Below are 20,300 nucleotides of genomic sequence, written 5' to 3' on the forward strand. Positions count from 1 at the left end.
TATGACAGATCATGTAAGTTTCATATTTCTAAATGAATATATAGAGGCAGCTGTAAATTAGTGGAAAAACACTGAGCTTGGATCAGAAGCCTCATGTCTCTGTCACTTACTATGAGTATGATTTTGGTTAAGTCATTTAACATAGTCACTTAACAAACCACTAACTTTGTTTTTTTTTCTTTGTACAAAAAACACACAGTCCTGTTTCAGAAAATATTAAATGAAATGTAATACGTGTAATCATTGCGCCGGAGTTCCTTGTAGCCTGTAAAGGAACGTGGAAATGTGAATGTTTTTCTTCCTTTCCTTCAAGTCCTAATACAAGCTTCTTTTCCCCCCAGCCTGTTTTTGGTATGCCCCAGTTCATGATAACCCCTTTCCTCTAAACCCCTATCATCCATTGGTGTATCCACATGGTATTTATAACAGTATAGCCTATGATTTACATAGGCTATCTCATTTAGCTCATGGGCTAAATCCTATTGACCCCATTTTATAGTTTAGGCAACTAATATTTAGTAAAATGAAGCATCTTGCCCTGAGCCACACAAGTGGTAAGCAGTAGATGTGGGACGTGAACCCAAACAAGGTAGCCCTTAGAGCCTATTTTTCTAAAGGTCTAAACCATACCAATTACCATCAACAGTCAATGTTTTGCTTCCTTCTTTACTCCTCCCCCATGTGCCTTGATTTCTTGACTGAATTATAAATTTCTCAAACTGGAATTTCCAATTCTAGTAATTGAGGTATTGAATATACCTCAGTTATCTTGATAATTGCCATAATGCCTAATTACTAGTATTTCTGGGTAATTTAACGTAGATTTTGCTGCAACTATGGTTTTCCACACTGCTCCAATACCCTAGAAGCAAGGACTTTTGACGCCTTCCTCTTCTTTGTCTCCAGGAGCTAATCTTCCCTCCACGTTGCACTACTTTGATTTGATTTTCACAGGTCAAGCAAAAAACCTTTTCTCCGTTATTCTCACCAAGACAACTCCTGCCTCCCTGCCGAGGCCCAGAAATCCAATGTGATCAGTGCATCTGTCAGAGGGTGGACCTGTTTGCTTCGAGTGGCATTGTTACTGAACAAAAGACATGGCTTTTCTTTGCATCCGAAGTGCCTGGATCTCTGAGCAAGAACCTTTCTGACTCAAATGAAAACCACCTTGTGTTAGGTGAAATACAGGGAGTTAACCATTTGTTTGCTGGCGTGCATTTCCCACGAAAAACTCAAAAACAGAAATTTACCTCAGCCATGGAAAGTGATGTGCCAAGCGTCATATTTGCATATTAAAACCGAAAACTGATTTGCATGTTATTTCAGTGTCTTGTGTCACGTTCAGGCATCTGTCAAGCCCACTTAGACAGAAACAGCTTGTATAGTAGGAAAGTGTTTCTGTGCATATCTGACTGAAAATCTAAGGGCCTTTCCTTTTTTCAGCAAACTGTCCCCACTTTAGGCTCTTCTTTTCTGTCTTCGTCTCTGAAAATACTAAAGAAAAGACTGAAATCCCTCATTTTATAAAGTGGAGTCGTTATTTTCTAACGGTCATCCATTTTTTATTATATTCTATTCAGATAACTTTAAAATTATTTTAGAAAATTAAATTACTCATAATCCCACCATCCTCAGCTATTAACATTTCGATATATTTTCTTCTATTGTCTTTTTTTATACCTGCACAGGCACACATACTGGCATGCTTATGTATGTATTTGTGTACATTCATAGTTATCAGACAGTACTATTTTAATAGCCTCCTATTTTTTTTAACATGATAATGATGAGAATTGTGAAACAATCTAAATGTCTATCTAACAGTAGGGAACTGGTAAAACCTCAGTGTGAACAGTGAATTAGAACCCTGATCAAGGCCGGCGGAGCCCTGGTGAGAGAAACACTTAAATGTCTGGTTGAGGACAGCTTTTCTGTGGGACAATGCTTGGAAAGCAGTGCATTGTGATAACACTTTTCTTCCCAAGGTTGGAGCAACCCAGACCTTGGCATTGTTCCAGGCAACCAAATAAGAGTGAAATGTCTTCTCAGCTATGGTCACCACCAGGTACTAATGGAGCACAGCAAAGACCAAGACCTTTTTTAGTTTGAAACTTTGAACAATAGATCATCCCATTCATCAAACTTTTATGTCTTGAATCTTGCTGAGGTGAAACCTACCAAAGGAAGTAATGTCTTGTAATCGCCTTGCCTTTGTTGTGTCAAATCCCTTATGTATAACATACATAAAGCCTAATTAACAGAGCAAAGAAATTTATATAGGTTTTGGCTAAAGGGTTGTGGAAATACCTTCTTTTGACCTTGGGTGAGAATCACACAAGGTGATATGTAGGAAGGAAGCAAACTCATAGAGGTCTTATTACCTGCCACAAAGGCCATCGGCTTTCTCTTTTATGGAGGGCCTACCTTCTTAAAGAATGGCAGTTATGGAGAATGTACAAGTGTGAAGAGAAGGAGCAGTGAAATGAGAACTATGAAGTGGGTTGGCAAGAGATCTTTGCTCTAGCCTCTCCCTGACCCTGAGGATCTGGAGCTCCTGCTTCTCACCTTTCCTACCTGCCTACCAGGTGAGAGAACATCTGCGGTTGTGTCTTTTTTGCTTGGAGCTCATCTAGGCAAAAACGCAAAAGGGAGGCTGCTTCATCCTACATAACCATACATGAACTCTGTTCTACTGTTTATCTCTGTTGCCAAAGGCTAAGATGCAGGGTTTAACAATTTGGAGAGCCAGCAAAGCATACATTCACCAAATGCCATGTATTTTAGGTTCATAATTAAAAGGACTCAGAGTAGTTATAACAATTAATGTGAAATTGAAATAGACTAGACTAGACTGAAGTACTTTCTCAGCAAATAGAAGAGTGAAGAGTTACTGGAGAGACACTCTTACTCTGCAAACATGCCACTTCCAAAAAGAAAATCATTTTTGTTAATGGTTTGTAAGGTATCTCTCCTGGTAATTGTAACTGTCACTTAGTTGATGTTTAATATTTTACAGAGCTTCTTCATATAAATTAGATATTATCATCTCCCAATTTATAGATGAGAAAATCAATAATAGAGAAACAAAAACCCTTGGGGAACTGAAACGGAACCCTAGACATTAGGCACAGGAAGAAGCATGCTCTAAGCCAGGGCACTCTGGAGGCTACCCTGACACAAGGGGACTGGAAGGGGTGGGTGTAGAGAGAAGCCACTTTCTCTCAGCTCAGCCTACATCACCATAATGCCCTGGTGTGCAAGCACCATGACCTCTTAGTGGACACCCAGCACTTTCCCCTGGCTTCGGGGACATCCAGCAACTCCACCAGGCTGTCATTCACATTTATCTGTCCTTGGCTATGACTCCAGATTTGTCCTAAGTCAGGTGATTTAGAGATACCAATGCATGGCATGATAAAAGGAATATGAAAAAGAGGTTATGAGAAAACCAAGTTTTTGAAAGTTGAAGACTAACTGGAATGGATTTCCAAGCTAAAATCAAACTTTTGAAGTTGAACTCCCTGGGTGGTCTTTTTTGTGTTCCTCCCATTCATTCTTCAAGAAAAGGGGCTTCAAGAATGGAAGAGCCAAGTGCATGCCTTTCTGCTTCCATGAAGCTGTGAGGAATGTTCTGTGGGGGGATGTTTCATTGTAAATAAGTGGTTCTCCTCTTGCCCTTCTCTTCTCTGTATGACCCAGTGCTTTAAACCTGAAGCAGTGGTGAGTGTCCAGCAGATCTTCTGCTCTTGGCCTGAAGGAGTGCTGTTTCCACTAAACAGCGAGATATTGAGCATAGAGTGTGATAATTCAGTGAGTCAGAAAGTAGAAGCAGCCGCAGGAAATTGCAAACTGCAAACTTGACACAGTTAAATAGGGGGAGAAAAAGAACGAAAATATCAGAAATATATTTTTTTTCTGGCAGGCTTTCAGCTCCAAAATGGGGCTAATTCTACCTTTTGAAAGAAGATAATTTCAATGTTTCTTTTTTCAAGAACACATAATTGAAGTTATTTTCCCTCTGAGAGAAGGAACCTCTTGTACATCATTGCAAATGGACAAGAAAAATGAGCAGCTCTGGTACCCAGAGTGATAGAGTATTCATTATCATGTAATCTCTCTGAATATCTTGGCTGCTTTTTCCTGGTGTTGTATCTGCCTGGGTGGTGCTTTTCTGGTAAGGTTCAGATTTGCACTAAGTTCAAGATACCTAGCACTGTATAACTAGGAAATCAACAGCAGGTAAAGACTCAGGGAGAAGAATGACCCATGCTGAGGTCAGTATCAAAGTAACTCACAGGCTGATGTAATGACAGTTTGAGTAGCCATTTTACAAAATGGTTCCTTAGTGAATATATTTAAATAGTTAAATTGGTGGTAATAAAGATTCAAGGTGGTGAGTGTTCTCCTATGGGTCTTTGCCATTTCCACCTTAGTGCAGGCTGTTTACCACACTTCCTTTGTCTCTTAGGAGGGACGGGATTCTGCTTTCTGTGCCCAAGGAGGGATGGTGGTAGGAGAGGGTGGTTAACCTTTGTACGTTCTTGAATTCATGCCCTACATGTAGTGAAAGTTCAGTAGGCTGCAGAAACCCTGTGACCTGCCAGCTGCTTACTCAGATTCAGAATGCTGAATGAAGTTCTAGATTGTCTCAAGGGGTGCTGACAAGTGGTTTAAATCCTCCTGTAAATGGAAATATCTGTAATAATGAGGTTTCCACTTACTCAGTGTGTGTCTGTTTTTATAAACTACAAAGTATCCATAAATATGAAATCTGTGATTTCACTATAAAAATCTCTAATGATATGTGCCTTGCATTCTATGGGTACAAAAATATGATAGAGTAGAATCAAAGGAATCTTTGAAAATACCGTATTACACATAAAGATACTGAGGCCCAGGAAATATAAATGATTTGATCAAAATAGCTGGACAAGTTAAAGGCAGAACAAAGATTAGAGAGATAAGTAAATCTTTTGTACTTAATGGGTTCTGGTGTAAGAAAGTGCAAAACACTTCAAATACCATGAAGTGTTATATAAATGTGATGGATACTGTTATTTGTGTTATTCTTAATCTGGCAGAGTTTTCTTGCTCACCAAGCAGATTCTGTCCATGTGTATTCTGTCTGCAGAAACAGTCTTTATTTTTGCACTGTCTCACCCATAACCTTTACCAGGAGCCTAGATCCAAATTTGGCTTTGGTATTCATATTAAGCTTTCCCTGGAATTATAAGCAGCTGGGCCCCTAGCAAGAAAAGAATGATGACAGAGAAAATCCTGTTATAGATTCTTGGTCATTTTCTGTTTCCTGACACTTTTAAGCCAGGGGGGGGGGAATGATTTTTTCATAATCTGAGGGAAAAAATCTTTATTGTAGAAAAAGGAAACTGTGGAAGAATACAAAGAATATAAACCACTGTCCTATCCCTTTCAATCATTAACTTTTGAGCCTATTCCCATCCAGTCTCCCTTTTGGAGCAGCTGGAAGCAGGCCAGCCTAGGCAGTGCATGGCTCATCTCCACAAGTCAGCTCCTTCCTTCCTATGTCATATCTAATCACAAAGGAGAATGGAAAATACAGTCTAGCTGTGTGCTCAGAGGAAGGGGAAACAAATTATGGTGAGTAGTTAGCAAATTCACATTGTAAATATCAGAGTTCTTTTAAAGCATATTAGCAGTTAAATTACTCGGAAATGCTATAATGTCTGGTTGCATCTTTAAAAACATCATTGACTTTAGTGTTTAAGATGTTTGCCAGCAGGCATATTTCAGGAGCATGACTTTAGTAGTAGTCCACCATTTTTAAATTTCCCAATGATTCTCTATTGCCCGAAACAGTTTGGTTTTTTTTTTTTTTTTTGTCTTTCTGCTATTTCTTTGGGCCGCTCCCGTGGCATATGGAGGTTCCCAGGCTAGGGGTCGACTCAGAGCTGTAGCCACTGGCCTACACCAGAGCCACAGCAACGCGGGATCCGAGTCGCGTCTGTGACCTACACCACAGCTCACGGCAACGCCGGATCGTTAACCCTCTGAGCAAGGGCAGGGACCGAACTCGCAACCTCATGGTTCCTAGTCGGATTCGTTAACCACTGCGCCACGACGGGAACTCCCCGAAACAGTTTTGACCACAGTCCATTTCTCTAGCCTCATCTTACCTCTGTTCCTCTTCTATTTCTTAACATTTTTGCTAATATATATGTTGCTTTATACATACTATTCTTGGAATATCTTTACCTTTTTATTCTCTCTCTCTTTTTTCCTTCCTTCCTCCCTCCCTCCCTTCCTTCCTTCCTTTCTCTCATCTGGTGAAATCTAGTTTGTTCTTTAATATGAAACCAAGTGGTCACCTCCTTTCTGGCAACCTTCTCCCATCTCAGAACACTGAATTAATACCTGTGTTTCTGTACTTACAGTTTATCATAGTTATCTATTTTCTCGTCTTTTTCTTCCTAAACCGAGTTGTCAAAGGCAGGAATCCTGAATAATTTGACTTTAGAATGATGGTGTTTAGCACTTGGCATTTCCTTTTGGAAAGGTATGTTAAGAGAATTTTGAAGGAGTTCTCTGAAACTTATTTCTCAATAACTCATCTGCAGGTCATATAATGTTTGACTGACTTAGGAGGTTCAGGCAGTTCAAAGGATACACATATTACTGAATAAAATTGATACTTATAAGAATGTCTCTTTCTTAGAAAAGTCTAGAGGCTGTATTTCTATTTGTTTAATAGTTTTTTGTTTCAGTATTTAGCAGTAAGCCTCCACTCTGAGAACATCTTTGTATATTAGAGAATACAATCAGTAGCTTAAAATCCAAATGACTACAGAATAATAGAGTTAAAAGGGCTTGGAGACAACATCTTAGGACCCCGGAGAGCACCGAAGTGGAGCAGAAACACGCCCAACTCAGCATACCAGGTCTCGACCAGGGCTTTGCCGTCTCTCAGGCTGGTGCTTTCCACAAGGTTGCTCAATAATCTTCTCCGAGCCTCAATTTCCTCATCCATAAAACAGGATTACATCTCACACAGGGCTGTTGTACAGACATTTAAAATTATATGTATGTGAAAGCAGGCACTTTGGAAAGCTTCACACAGATACAAGGAATCATTATTATGCCATGATGAAAAAGCCAATGATACTCTTCATAATTCCACTTTTGAAGAAATAAAAATAATATAACATCCCGTGCCAGCCCTCCCTGACCCCTGCTTACAAATTTTCAACTTGTGTTCTATCGCCTATACACAATTTTTGAAGTTGTTTATTAAAAAATGAATTGGACGCAGTTATTATTTTTTCTTGGGATATGTTGAGTCCTAAGCACTCCTGGGAGAGAGAAATTGAAAGGGGTCTCTTCATCCAACTGAGGAAATTACTAAATTACTACTTACGGAATTTGAACCCTGAAAAAAGTCCTGGGCTACATCTTCCTGGGTGTGAAAGACAACCAGAAAGCACTTGTGTTTTTACCACTGTCTCTTCCACAGATGTTAAGTATTACCCACTGGAAGCTGGAGGCGAGGAGAGTTCTATAGCCAAAAAAGGTCCGGAAACACTGGACGAGATGATCTCTCAGGGTCTCGGGGTCTTTATTCATTAAAAAATGCTCACAATCCAAGATCAGTTTTATATGAGTTTAGAATCTAAAAGAAACAAGCCTTTCCAAATGTGTTATTTTAGAGACAGTACTACCAGCAAATAGGAAGGAGCATTTGTAGAATCAAAGGAGTGATATACATATTTTTCTTAAAATCTGTATAATACTGACAGGTAAGTACTTTGAAATTTCTGCTTGAAAGTAGAATGCCAAAGGTAGAATGTGAATTGCTGGCTTTGATTTACAGGCAACGGACTTGACTTTCTAGGTTGCCTTTATTTATACTAAAAGGGAAGAAAGCAGATATTAGGGCCAAAGAATGATAAATAATATCTATTCCCTGAAGGTTCATCCTAAAACTGGAAGCAGGAATTATCAGATTTTTCTTTACTAGTGTTGATTTAAATTAAAACAGCCAACACCATGAATGTTAAAGGTAATATTTCATACTTTTTTTTAGCACTTTTTCTATGGAAAGCAAGGTTTTTTTGAATAAAATGCATGTAATTTGGAATCAGGTGATACCGAATTTCTGGCTCAAGTTCTGTCTTAATCACAAACTTTTAAAAAAAAAGGTGTAGGTAATTTTCCCATCTCATCTTCAATGTTGACCTGGAATAGTACCCTCTCTTAGAGGCAGGTTAGGGAATCCAGAGTCCCATTTTCACTATGGTTTGAAAGTAGTTAAGCTCTATATAGCATGAAATGCAAGTCATCTCATTTTAATTCTTCCAGACTGTGGGGTAGCATTGTCAAATCCATTCTATAGAAGAGGATCTGAAGTTCTGAAAGGTTCACAAGTTCACCTAAGTTAAATCTCTACCTCCAACCATAATGCCAGGGCCACAGTGTGTATCCCTTCACTGCCTCTAGCCACAATAATTTTATGTTGTTATGTATTTCTGTAAAATTTTCCTTAAAGTGGATAGCACATGAACAGTATTAAGCTTAATATTAGCAAATCATCCCTGCAGTGTTCATTTGTATAAACACTCCCACCAATATAGTGTACTTTTTATAAGTAATTGTCTATGTTTCTCTCTTTCTCATCCCTGCTAGAATCCAGTCTCTCAAAGGCAACGACTGTGAATACATCTTTGTGCACCTCCCAGGGTACACAAAATAGACACTGTAAGAATGTGCAGATAAACTAATAAGCAAAAGAAATGTGAATGATTCAAAAACTTCCTTAACTTTCACAGTGACTCTCTAGGGCAAGCATTACTTGCAGTTTAGTGGAGAACCTAAGCTGAACATTTAATGTTTATAGGGTACATGAATGAATCTAGGATGGGCCCTTGCCCTGATTTTATTCTAACTAGCGTTTCCCTGGTCCTTGGGGTGTCAATTTCTTTACCTGACAATGAGTTAAATGAGGTAATGATTCTTCAGATGCCAGCATGCAGCTCTACTTTTTGTCCCTGTCTCCTAGCACATGCCATAGTCTATTCACTGCTGTCCAGTCTCCAATCCAAATTGTCCAGCAATGAAATAAAATCTCAGAGCTAAGATTAATGACCAACGTAAAAAAAAAAAAATGCTCAGCCTCTTTAGCCTTCTGCATGTCTGTACTCCATCTTTCTGCCAATAATTAAAAGCCTAGAAACGAAAGACAATTATGAAGAATAGGTCAAAAACTTCATGTATGTTTAGAAGACATTTCATGCCTTAGACATAACGCAGATAATTAATACCCACCTTTAAGTTGTTGAAGTAAATGGTGGTAGTAATAATGAACCTTTAGAGATTTGTACTTTATGGTTTTTTTAATATCCAAAAACTCATTTGGTTTAGTGAAGATAATGGATGAATGAATATTTGAGCTTCAAGTTTTGTTGGACTGATTCTTGTAAACTATTCATAAAAAGAAAAATTCTTGATCAACAATTAAGAATGTATAAACATCACAGAAGTACAGTCCCAGTCTCATTAGCCACAGAGAACTTTGTCACCGTAATTTCTAAACCTTTAATAACAGTCTTTCTGTTTCTAACATTTTGACTGAAGATATTGGGATGCCAAATTAGAAATGGTCAAAGATAGAACATAGGCAAAATAAAATTAATAAATTTCCTCTTATTTACATTGCATAAGCTATTTTACATATGGTATTTATTTTATATCTGGTATTTCTTCTTTCTTTACATACTTTGGATTCTTGGTTGATCACCTCAATTTTTTTTTCACCTATCATTTGAATCCCTTACATTGCTATAATTCAGGTCCATCCACAGTATTTAAACACCAAGCTAGTGTCATTGTTAATGATTTACCTCCTCACTTGCTATCTGGTTTTTGCAGTGCCTTGGGTCGGTGGGGGGATTACTTAACCTTATTAACTAGAACACAAGCCCTTCACTCCCTAGACCCCTGTGTCCAAAAAAATTCATCTTCTTTTCTATATTAAACTTTATACATGGCCCATAAATATGCAACTGCTGGGAGCTCCTTATGCCACTTGGTTTTTTCCTCACCTGAATATAAGAAACCTCAATTTGTGTGTTTGCTTTGTTTCAGTTGAGCAAGTCCAGTCTGTGCCAGTACCCTTCCACTGAAATTCTTCCTCCCAGGCCACATGAGCAGTCTCCCTTGCACTTGATTATGGACTTTCTATTTTTTTTTAACCTTTAATTATTAAGGTACCTGTATCTCTCACATAACTGTAAGCTCCTTAAGGGGGGAAATTCAATTTATTCATATTTTTAAAATAGATATACGACTGGCACATAGTGACTGCTTAGCAATTATTTGGTGAAAAAGAGTCCAATTCTTTATAAACATGGATTTCTAAAGCCTGATAGATGGCTCATCTAGATAAGGCAAGTGAAAAAAGTGATGCCTCCAAGGCCAGACACTGAATAGGTGATAAAACTGATTCTAAACCCCGGTCTCCTAATAACCGCATCCATTGCCTTTTCTTCTAAGATGCAAACACTACTTGCTTTCTTTGGTTGATGTCTAGATTCCACTTTAAATATTGTGTTTTCTGCCTTTCAGGGTGGACAAACAGGGCCCCTGGGGCCTCCGGCTGCTCCCCCTTCATTCCGCCCTGAAGATGAGCTCGAGCACCTGACCAAGAAGATGTTGTATGACATGGAAAATCCACCCGCCGACGAATACTTTGGTGAGTGGGGTCTAGGGCTGACTTCGGATATAAAGGTTCTGTTCTGTTTTCCTTAATTAGTAATTAGGAGTAGTATCAGCTCCACTGGCAAAGGCTAGAGTCTAGACGCATGGGTGTTGATAAGCATGTACACACCTGAGTGTTCTGGAAATTGCTTTGTGAGACTGCAATAAAAGTGGTGTCTGTTCATCTTGTACTAACATTTCAGGGAGTAATGCAGAATTTCTTGACATACTAATTTGAGTTTAAAAATTAATTTTTTGAGTTTCTGGGTGGGTCAGTGGGTTAAGGATACAGCATTGTCACTGCTGTGGTTTGGGTCTCTGCTGTGGCATGTGTTTGATCCTTGGCCTAGGAACTTCTACTAGTATGCTGTAGTCATGGCCAAAAAAATTAACTTTTGACAATTTATTAGCTTTTCTTTAGACAGCAATAGGATTTCTGTGTGGGTTCAGTTCTCTCACTGATCTAAGTATTCATCTACAAAATGTGGAATTGGGCAGTATCTAAACTCTATGCTCTCAATCTTTTCCCTATTTGAGTTCAGGAAAAGATGTTTCCTTTGTATTTTTTTTGACTTCTCCCTTCTCCAAACCTGTGATTAAATATGAACAATTAATAAATCCAGTTCTTTAGTATAATGTGAATTTGTGAATTATATGCTAGTTATAATGTGTTAAGGGTAAATAACCTATACTCAAGGAGGTTGTGATTATTCAAGAGAGATAAGAAAAAAGCACAAACAATTACTACTCTAGGAAGATATTTTAAGAGGCATAAGAGAGTCATAGGTCAGATGTTATAAAATATAAAAGCTCTGTTCATCAAGAACATCAGGAACGTTTTAGAGAAGAGTTGGTAGCTCTTAAACCTGGACCCTTTAAAGCAGTGCCTCTCAAATTTCCTGATGAAAGACTATTTCCTCCCTAGTCTTTTGGAGACCAATATTTCCAGAGCGTATAATTAAAATTAGTTACTAGGAAAGTAAAATTACAAGAAAACAAAGTGGAAGATCCAGTTTTACCTTTATTAGATTTAACAGTAATAAATTACTCTATTAAATTGCTGTAATATTTTGTAAATACTGTTTCCATACTTGTCTTATTGCAGAGTGTTAAACATTTCTTAGTCAAATAGGCATCTATGGACTGCGTTCTGAGTAGCACTGCTTTAATGACATCTAGAAAAAAGGATATTACGGAGTTCCCGTCGTGGCTCAGTGGTTAACGAATCTGACTAGGAACCATGAGGTTGCGGGTTGGATCCCTGGCCTCACTCAGTGGGTTGAGGATCCAGCATTGCTGTGAGCTGTGGTGTAGGTCGCAGACGCAGCTTGGATCCCGCCTTGTTGTGGCTCTGGCGAAGGCCGGCAGCTACAGCTCTGATTAAACACCTAGCCTAGGAACCTCCATATACCAAGGGAGCGGCCCTAGAAAATTCAAAAAAAGACAAAAAAAAGTCTCTGCATTAAGGTATGTTAAAAACAAAAAGCTAGCATACCAAATATATATGCTTCAATTATTACAGCAACAGGATAAATATCAATTAAAAAGATATTGAACATAGTAACTGTGTTAATGAATGTATATTAAGCCCTCTGGGAAGCAGGTATGTTTTGGCCTTCAAGAACTGTGCTAGCTCTCCTACTCACTAGTTTAGACAATTTGAACAAATTGCTTGCTCTTTACATCTTTTTGTTTTATTTTATCTATAATATGGAAATAATGGCTAGTTTATAATGTTATTGTGAGTATTGAATGGAATATTTATAGAAAGCACTTAGTCAAGTTCTCGGCATGTAGAATATGCTCAGTCATCAAAGTTATCCCATGCTTTACTTAAGAAGACAAGATATGCCCATTAAAAATCCATTAATAATAATTGATTTAAACCTACGTTCCTAACAAAAATAGAACATATGTCACCAATTGGTAAATAATCATTGCCAAATGAGTATTACAAACCATGAAAGAGAATGTGGAGTAATGATTAACTTTTATTGAGTGCTTACAATATGGCAGCACTGTTATACAACGTGTACCTTTTAAGAATTAACTCATTTCATCCTTTCAGAAAAATATATAACCCTGTGAAGTAAATGCTATTATTATTTCCAGATTAGGAAATCAAGGCACAGAAATGTTAAGTAATTTGCCCAATATCAACAGCTAATAAATTGCGGGGCTGGATTAGAATCCTAACTCCAGGTTTATACATTTTTTTCTTCTAAAAGCTTTTCCCTCAGCTTTATTGAAGTACACAAAGAACTTCAATTAATTAGTGTATACAATTTGGTGGGTTTGAATGTATGTATATACTTGTATTCCCATCACCACAATCCAGGCAATAAACATATCCATCACTTCCGAAGTTTAATTTGGATATTTAGAAAAGGTTTTATGGAGGAGATCAGCTTTGAACAAATGGAAAATAAGAGAATACATTCTCTTGTAAGCAGATAGAATGAACAAAATATGAGTTGAGGCCAGAATCATTTAAGGAAAATTACTTTACATGGAAGACATCCACCAAGAACCTACCTATGTGCAGGATACTCTGCTAAGTAGATGTTGGAGGCATATGGAACCAGGTAGACATGGATCTTACCTTTAAAGGTGCTTATAGTCTAGTAGAGAATGTGTACAATGTTATGGTGTTTAATCATAACACAAGATAGAAAGTGACAAGTAATTTATTCAAAGTTCAATCCAAATCCTTTAAGAATTCAGAAAGAGATAGGACATTCCAAGGCAGGAGTGGAAAGTATTTATGGAGTAGATAACCTTTGAGTTGTTTTTAAATTATGGTAATAGAAATTGGAAGTGATATGATAGAGAAAGTGATGCCATTTTTGATGAGAAGAATTTTAACAATAGGGTATAAAGTCACTGGAGTGCAGTACCCATGTGGGAGGGAACAAATATTGGAATATAAGGTTAGAGAGGTAGGTTGGGACCAGTGGCCTAAAGCTAAGGACTTTATATTAAATAATGAGGCTTGCACATTGAGATCAAAGGTTATGGGAATTACTTCATGAAATGTGGTTAAGAATGTGGGCTTCAAAGCCAGAATGCCTTGGTTTGAAAGCCAGAAATCTCTCTTACTGGCTAGGTAAAAGCAGGAAGCAAAGGATGAATTAATAGAACTATTGTTTACTGTTCCACTCTTTATTTATTTATTTATTTATTTAGGCTGTGCCTGTGGGATATGCAAGTTCTAGGCCAAGAACCCCTGCCACAACAGTAACCAGAGCCACAGCAGTGACAGTACCAGGTTCTTAACCCACAGGTCTGCCAGGGAATGACTTATTCCCCTCTTTAAACATTAAACATTTCCTAAGTGAATTCTCCATGTCCACTGCTGTGCTGGGTGCCAGAGTCACCCAGATGAAGAGTGTCTGCCCTCATAGGATTCACAGGTTCCTGGGAAGGACAGGAGAGGGACAAGCATGAAAGGGATGTCAGTAAGGCAAGGGATGCAGCACTGTGTTGGGTCTGCCTGTACTATGTGAGCATACAGAGATGAGGGAAGTATGTCAGTGTGTTTGTAGCAGGAGGGCCTGACCCAAGAGAGATGAACAAGGGTCATTTCTTTTTCTCCATCAGAATTTTACCTTAGTTCCATCCTGGGCTAGAAATAGCATTGCTAATTACTACCCTAAAAGAACTTCTTGCCCTTGCATTAACATCCCCAGCACTACCTCAACACTATTGCCTGCTTGCTTTTTCTATCACTTTGCCTATTTCATGCTGGAATTTTCATTGACACTATAGTTGACTTTTTTCACTAAGTGCTTTCATATCAAAGATCTCCTACTAGATTATGAGCATCACCAGTGACTGTGAGGGAACAAAATGTAAATAAAAGGTGTCAGTGGAGTAGTTTCCCCTGTGGTCATGTTGGTTTTTTCCACGCAACTCCTAATTTCTTTTTCTCTTAAGTGGAACGGTGCATGAATGTATTTGTTTTTGTTTTGTTTTTTCATTATGGAGTTTCCCATCACTCTTAGCAGTTTTTCTTTGTAATTAAAGAACTATAGGGAGTTCCCATTGTGGCTTATCAGGTTAAGGACCCAGCATTGTCTCTATGAGGATGCAGGTCTCATCCTTGGCCTCGCTCAGTGGGTTAAGGATCCAGTGTTGCCACAAGCTGCAGTGGAGGTGGCATATGCAGCTCAGATCTGGTGTTGCCATGGCTGTGACATGGGCCGCAGCTGCAGTTCTGATTCGACCTCTGGCCCAGGAAACTGCACATGCTGCAGATGTGGCCATAAAGAGAGAATTAATTAGTTTTTTAAAAAGAACTATAATTACGGTATGTTTCAAAGTATGGGAAGGGATATCAAAGATCACCTTGCAGGTGACTTAGGTACAAAGGAGAAAAGATACCTTCACAAAACTGGAAACTTTCTTAATCCAAGTGATGAAACTTAGCATCACCAATAATGGGACATCTGACATATGCCAGCTGTTGTGATATAGTAGAAAGTACACAAAATCACTTATGTAGTAGTCTTGTTAAAATATTTAACCTAAATCCAACTATTAGGAAACAGGCAAAACCAGATGATGTACCATTCTTCAAGGCAATTGTCCCAACTTCTTCAAAAATGTCAGTTTTGTGAGAGACTATTTAAGAATAAAGGAGGAGTTCCCATCATGGCGCCGTGGTTAGCAAATCCAACAAGGAACCATGAGGTTGCGTGTTCAATCCCTGGCCTTGCTCAGTGGGTTAAGGATCTGGCGTTGCCATGAGCTGTGGTGTGGGTCGCAGACGCGGCTCAGATCCCAAGTTGCTGTGGCTCTGGCGTAGGCCGGTGGCTTCAGCTCCATTTAGACCCCTAGCCTGGGAACCTCCATATGCTGTGGGAGTAGCCCTGGAAAAGGCAAAAAAAAGGACAAAAAAAATAAATAAATAAAAATAAAGGAAATGAAAAAAATTTGCCGTTCAAATACAAGGCACGTGTCTTGATTGGATATAGATCAAAAAAAGTATTTGGGGCAAGGTTAGAGGAATATAGATACGTACTTTGTATCATATAGTACATCAGCTTTAATTTTGTGGGTATGATCATGGCATTATGGTTATATACGACAGTATCCCTGCTTTTTAAGAGCAAAATGTTGAAGTATGTAGGGTGAAATATCATTATGCCAGCAACTTATTTTTTTTTTTTTTTTTTGTCTTTCGTCTTTTTTTGTTGTTGTTGTTATTGTTGCTATTTCTTGGGCCGCTCCCGCGGCATATGGAGGTTCCCAGGCTAGGGGTTGAATCGGAGCTGTAGCCACCGGCCTACGCCAGAGCCACAGCAATGCTGGATCCGAACCACGTCTGCAACCTACACCACAGCTCACGGCAACGCCGGATCGTTAACCCACTGAGCAAGGGCAGGGACCGAACCCGCAACCTCATGGTTCCTAGTCAGATTCGTTAACCACTGCGCCACGACAGGAACTCCCCAGCAACTTATTTTGAAACAAGATAAACAGATAGATGCAGACATATTGTGAGAAGGGCAGAATCTCTTCAGAACTAGAGATACTATAACTGCACAGCTACAAAGGATACCCTTTCTCTCCCTAAAAGTATTGAAGCCGTCACAAATAAATTATCTTAACACTCCCTTTGCAGGTGGGAGAACTAGAGAGTCATTTCTGTGCCTTTTGAATGTGACCATTTTAAAACTTACCTTTCTCTTGTATCTGTTTCCTTATTTTCTACTGGACACATACGCTTTCTATTGTCAGTTAGATGATAACCGTCGTGGTGGTGATGACAAAAGCTGGTATTTAACTAAAGCTCTACAAGTTTAAAAAGCCTATTTATAGTCATGATCCGACTGATATATCTGGTGGTGATGTTGTCATTTTTCTGTTAAGGAAACAGAGATTCAGAGAAGCTCAATGCTTTGGTCAAGGTCACACAGCTAACAAGTTTCAGGATTTGGACATATTCTGATCTCAAGTCCATCCTGGTTCATTACCATTACAGAAAGGCATAGACTATCCTGTGCTTACCTATTCCTGCTTCATGTCATCCTTTCCCTTCTGAAGTCAGGATTTTCAGGTGAGACCAACTGTCCCCAAGGCTTCTGTAGCCCTGACTTCAGTGTCACTGGCAATATATTTTAACTCTCTTTAACTCCTGAATTAACTGATGTGACACTAAGGAGAGGCTTTTTGTCATGGCTCACACATACTCTGTAGGGAGATTGCCCACCTGATATCCTCTATCAACCATGCTAGCTGACTATAGCCCTTCTGTTTAACCTCGGGGGAAGGCAAATCACTGATAGTTACAACTCATAGTGTTTTCTCAAGTCATTTCTTGATAAAATATTGCAAGTTGTAACCTTCAGCTGAGTCTCAGCTGACTTTTTTTATTTAATGATTTCTTCAGAAAAGTGCTAGTTTTAGTATTTCTATGCCCTTTTCCATCTTCATCAAAAATTATAACTGTTGCACTACAGTATTAGGTAAATGCCACAGAGGATGTATCATAACATAGCAGTATGGTAAGTCCAGATCTTTGAAGGGAAGATAAGCTTCTCATGCTGTGAACATTTTTATCTACTTGGACTTAAATGTTGGCCATCCTGTATTCCCAAGTGTCTTTCCTTTGGCTGTAACGTACTTGACTAGGCCTCAAACACTGTGCTGTCAGGGGAATAGAGGAAATATAGAAGAAAGTTGAAGGTAGGAGAAATTCTCATCTAATTCGATAACCATGTAGTGGATCTTTAGCCCAAATTATTTGCAAGGTTACATGCCTTCGTTAAGTGCTTACATCTTAGAGCAGCCTGTTTCCCTGGGCAACTAGGAAAATGTTTATACTGGAGGAGACTCTCGGTTCTAGGGATAGATACATAGAAAGAACAAAGGGTGATGAACTATAAATTATTATAATTTAGGGTCAACTTCAGAACTTAAAATTGGAGAGGGAAGATTTGAAAATTAGCTATGAAGACTAATGGGGAAGAAAATTTTCATTGCTAGAAAATTAGGGAGCTTACAAGGTGAGCCACCAGCATTGGAGCTTTTATTTTTCAGATAGTTTTGAGGGGAAAATGTAAGGAAAAGTTGAATTTGTCTCTGGATATCCTTGAACTAGCTCAATGAATTTATCCAGGTATTCTCCATGATGGTTGATATACCCAGAGCCTCTAAGTTTTGTGTTTTCATTCATTTTGAAAAACATGTTTGTAGATGAGTGGTTCCACAGGTCTTGGTATCTGTGACCATTATTCTCCAAAATAATGGTGTTCTGGCTGTGCAGACCCTAAGGCAGAAGGCAGACCCTGTCTGGCTGTGCAGACCCTAAGGCAGCAATCTTGGAATACAGTATTTCTGAAAATGAATAATGTAATGTTTCCAAGGAGGGACTGAAAATATCTACCAGCTTATTTTTAAGTATGAAGCTGTAATTATCTTGGCAATGTTTACATGGTGTTGTCTTATTCCTCCTTCTAAAAAATAAGAACTGAAGTGTGTGAGTCTTAAAATTGTTTAGTGAGTTATTTGAAGAATCCCTATGCCTTTAGAGCAGCACTAGGTAAATTCTCTTCACAGAACTTGGCATTTATCTAAGAATTTTTTTGTTTATCTCTTGAGTATTGTTAGTCAGGCATAGTGAGAATTTTTGCATAAATCCAGAAGTTTGTTCTAGGGGAAGGAGGCTTTATTGCTTCAAACGACAAGCAATAAAGACAGAATTGGAAGATATGAGGCAGCAGTGGGGACCTGGCATGTGTTAATCCCTAAGAGAAAAAAGGTGTGGATTGTCATGTGCTATCACTTTATTGATCAAACCACCTCACCATACTTGGTACTATATATCTTATTAATTGAGAGCAAAATGGAGATCCAGTGAATATTCATGAGTAGAAGCAGAGTGCCCCCCCCCCAAAAGGGGTAGATAGTCTATCTCTTGTCTATAGCAGTAAGACCAAAGGTGAATGATCATGGCTAGAGGAATTGAACTAAGATGCTTAGGAAACTGGAAATTGCTATTGGAAACACTGTTGAAGGTGTACAGAAAAGAAAACCTGGCATTCTGAATGCTATTGGAGGACTTCCATGCCGAAAAAGAATTAAATTTAATATGTGTTATTCCAAAATTAGCTCCAAAGGCAAGTGAGGGGAAGTTGGCAAATTATCATTTAGTATAATGAATTAACTTTTTTAACAGACAGAAGAAATTTCTTGGAAGAGCCTAGGACAAAGCCCAATAACCCCTTGTCAGGGAAGTAGTGATCGGTTTTCAAGCAATCAGTAGACTATGGGATTTCAAAAATACCATCCAACTCTGACATTCAGTTGACTGAGGCATCTCAACTTGCCTGGGAATCAAGCTTTTGCATCTAATTTCTGGTGCTCCCTCTAGCTTATCAATATTATGTGATTACAACCAATATTTATATAACGCTTTGTAAAGCACTTTTATATTTGTTATAGCATTTAAGCTGGACCGAAGCCCTGCAAAACAGACAGTATGTTTATTTCCACTTAGCACATGAAGAAGTAGAGGACTGAGGCACTAACGGAGTTATCGCTCCTCAGAGCCCTCTACCACCCCTACTAGTATAAGTCCCTAAGCAGGAGAATTGCACAGGGGCCCAGGCCTGCTGAGTCCCGTTCCTGTTGTCCTTCCACCCCACCACGCTCTCCTAGCACCACATTACTGGACTGGTCATAAACTATGAGATGAATCAGGGAACATACTTGATATTTTAGCTTCTTCATTGGTACAAGGAACAGTGTGACTGCTTTGAAGAGTTTTTAGAGGATCACAACTGGCTGATGTTAAGTAACTTGCACTTCATTATTTTTTATTATTTTGTGTCAAACTGGTTTAAGTGCTCCTGTTGATTACAAGCTAGAAAGTGATTCCAAGTGGGAGCTGCCTTTAATACAGATGGAATTTTAGGCCTTAAGGATCTTATTTTCACCAGAAAATGACCTAATTAATTAAGAACCCCAAAACCGCAATGCAAGAATAAGTAGAAAATAAGTGGTTTAGAGAAGAGGTAGTATTGATTTGGGGGGAAAAAATGGATTTCTTGGTTTTGTTTCTCTCCAGCTTTTTGTTTAAGTTGCCTCTGGGTCATGAGAATAGAATGTTTTCTAGTTAATGAGACATATTAGATATATTTCCTTTTGTGGTGGTGATTTCTGGTAAAATGTTTGCTCAGGGCAATATATGATTACAACACTAAATAAATAATCTAAGCATTCTATGTGTTCTATCTTAACACACGTTAAATTTTAAGTAATTTGGCTGCATGGTGTGTTTTTAAGCATTGATTTGGAAAACTAGATTTATAGTATCGTAATAATTTAATCTTAGAAACTATTTAGGACAACCTTTCATTTTCCAGAAAACTAAAGCCCAAGTGACTCGTTCAAGGTCATACAGCTGGGAGTGTTTCGAACTCTATCACCAAAATTTCCTTTCTAAACAAAGAAATTAGTCTCTACTAGCAGGAAAAGGAATGGCAGGGCTATTCACCAAGGTGAGGAAGTAGGTTGGTCTGCTATTTTTATGAACCCAGAAATGGTTTCACCTTATTCAAACTTGG

General features: G+C 38.6%; 1 protein-coding gene across 12 annotated transcripts in view; it reads left to right on the forward strand.

Moving 5' to 3' along the window:
- Positions 1 to 20,300, forward strand: part of LPP (LIM domain containing preferred translocation partner in lipoma) — a 693,621-nt gene that overhangs the window by 507,700 nt on the left and 165,621 nt on the right. For all 12 annotated transcript variants that reach the window (XM_021071248.2, XM_021071246.2, XM_084990684.1 and 9 more), the window contains one exon: positions 10,597 to 10,723. In XM_021071248.2, the coding sequence (XP_020926907.2) occupies positions 10,597 to 10,723 (127 nt within the window). The remainder of the gene's footprint in view (positions 1 to 10,596; positions 10,724 to 20,300) is intronic.

The sequence above is a fragment of the Sus scrofa genome, chromosome 13 (genome assembly GCF_054392235.1).
Source record: "Sus scrofa isolate SSC_HxYL_T2T_F1_AM1 chromosome 13, Sscrofa_HxYL_maternal_Yorkshire_Landrace_v2.0, whole genome shotgun sequence".
In the NCBI taxonomy this organism is placed as follows: Eukaryota; Metazoa; Chordata; class Mammalia; order Artiodactyla; family Suidae; genus Sus; species Sus scrofa.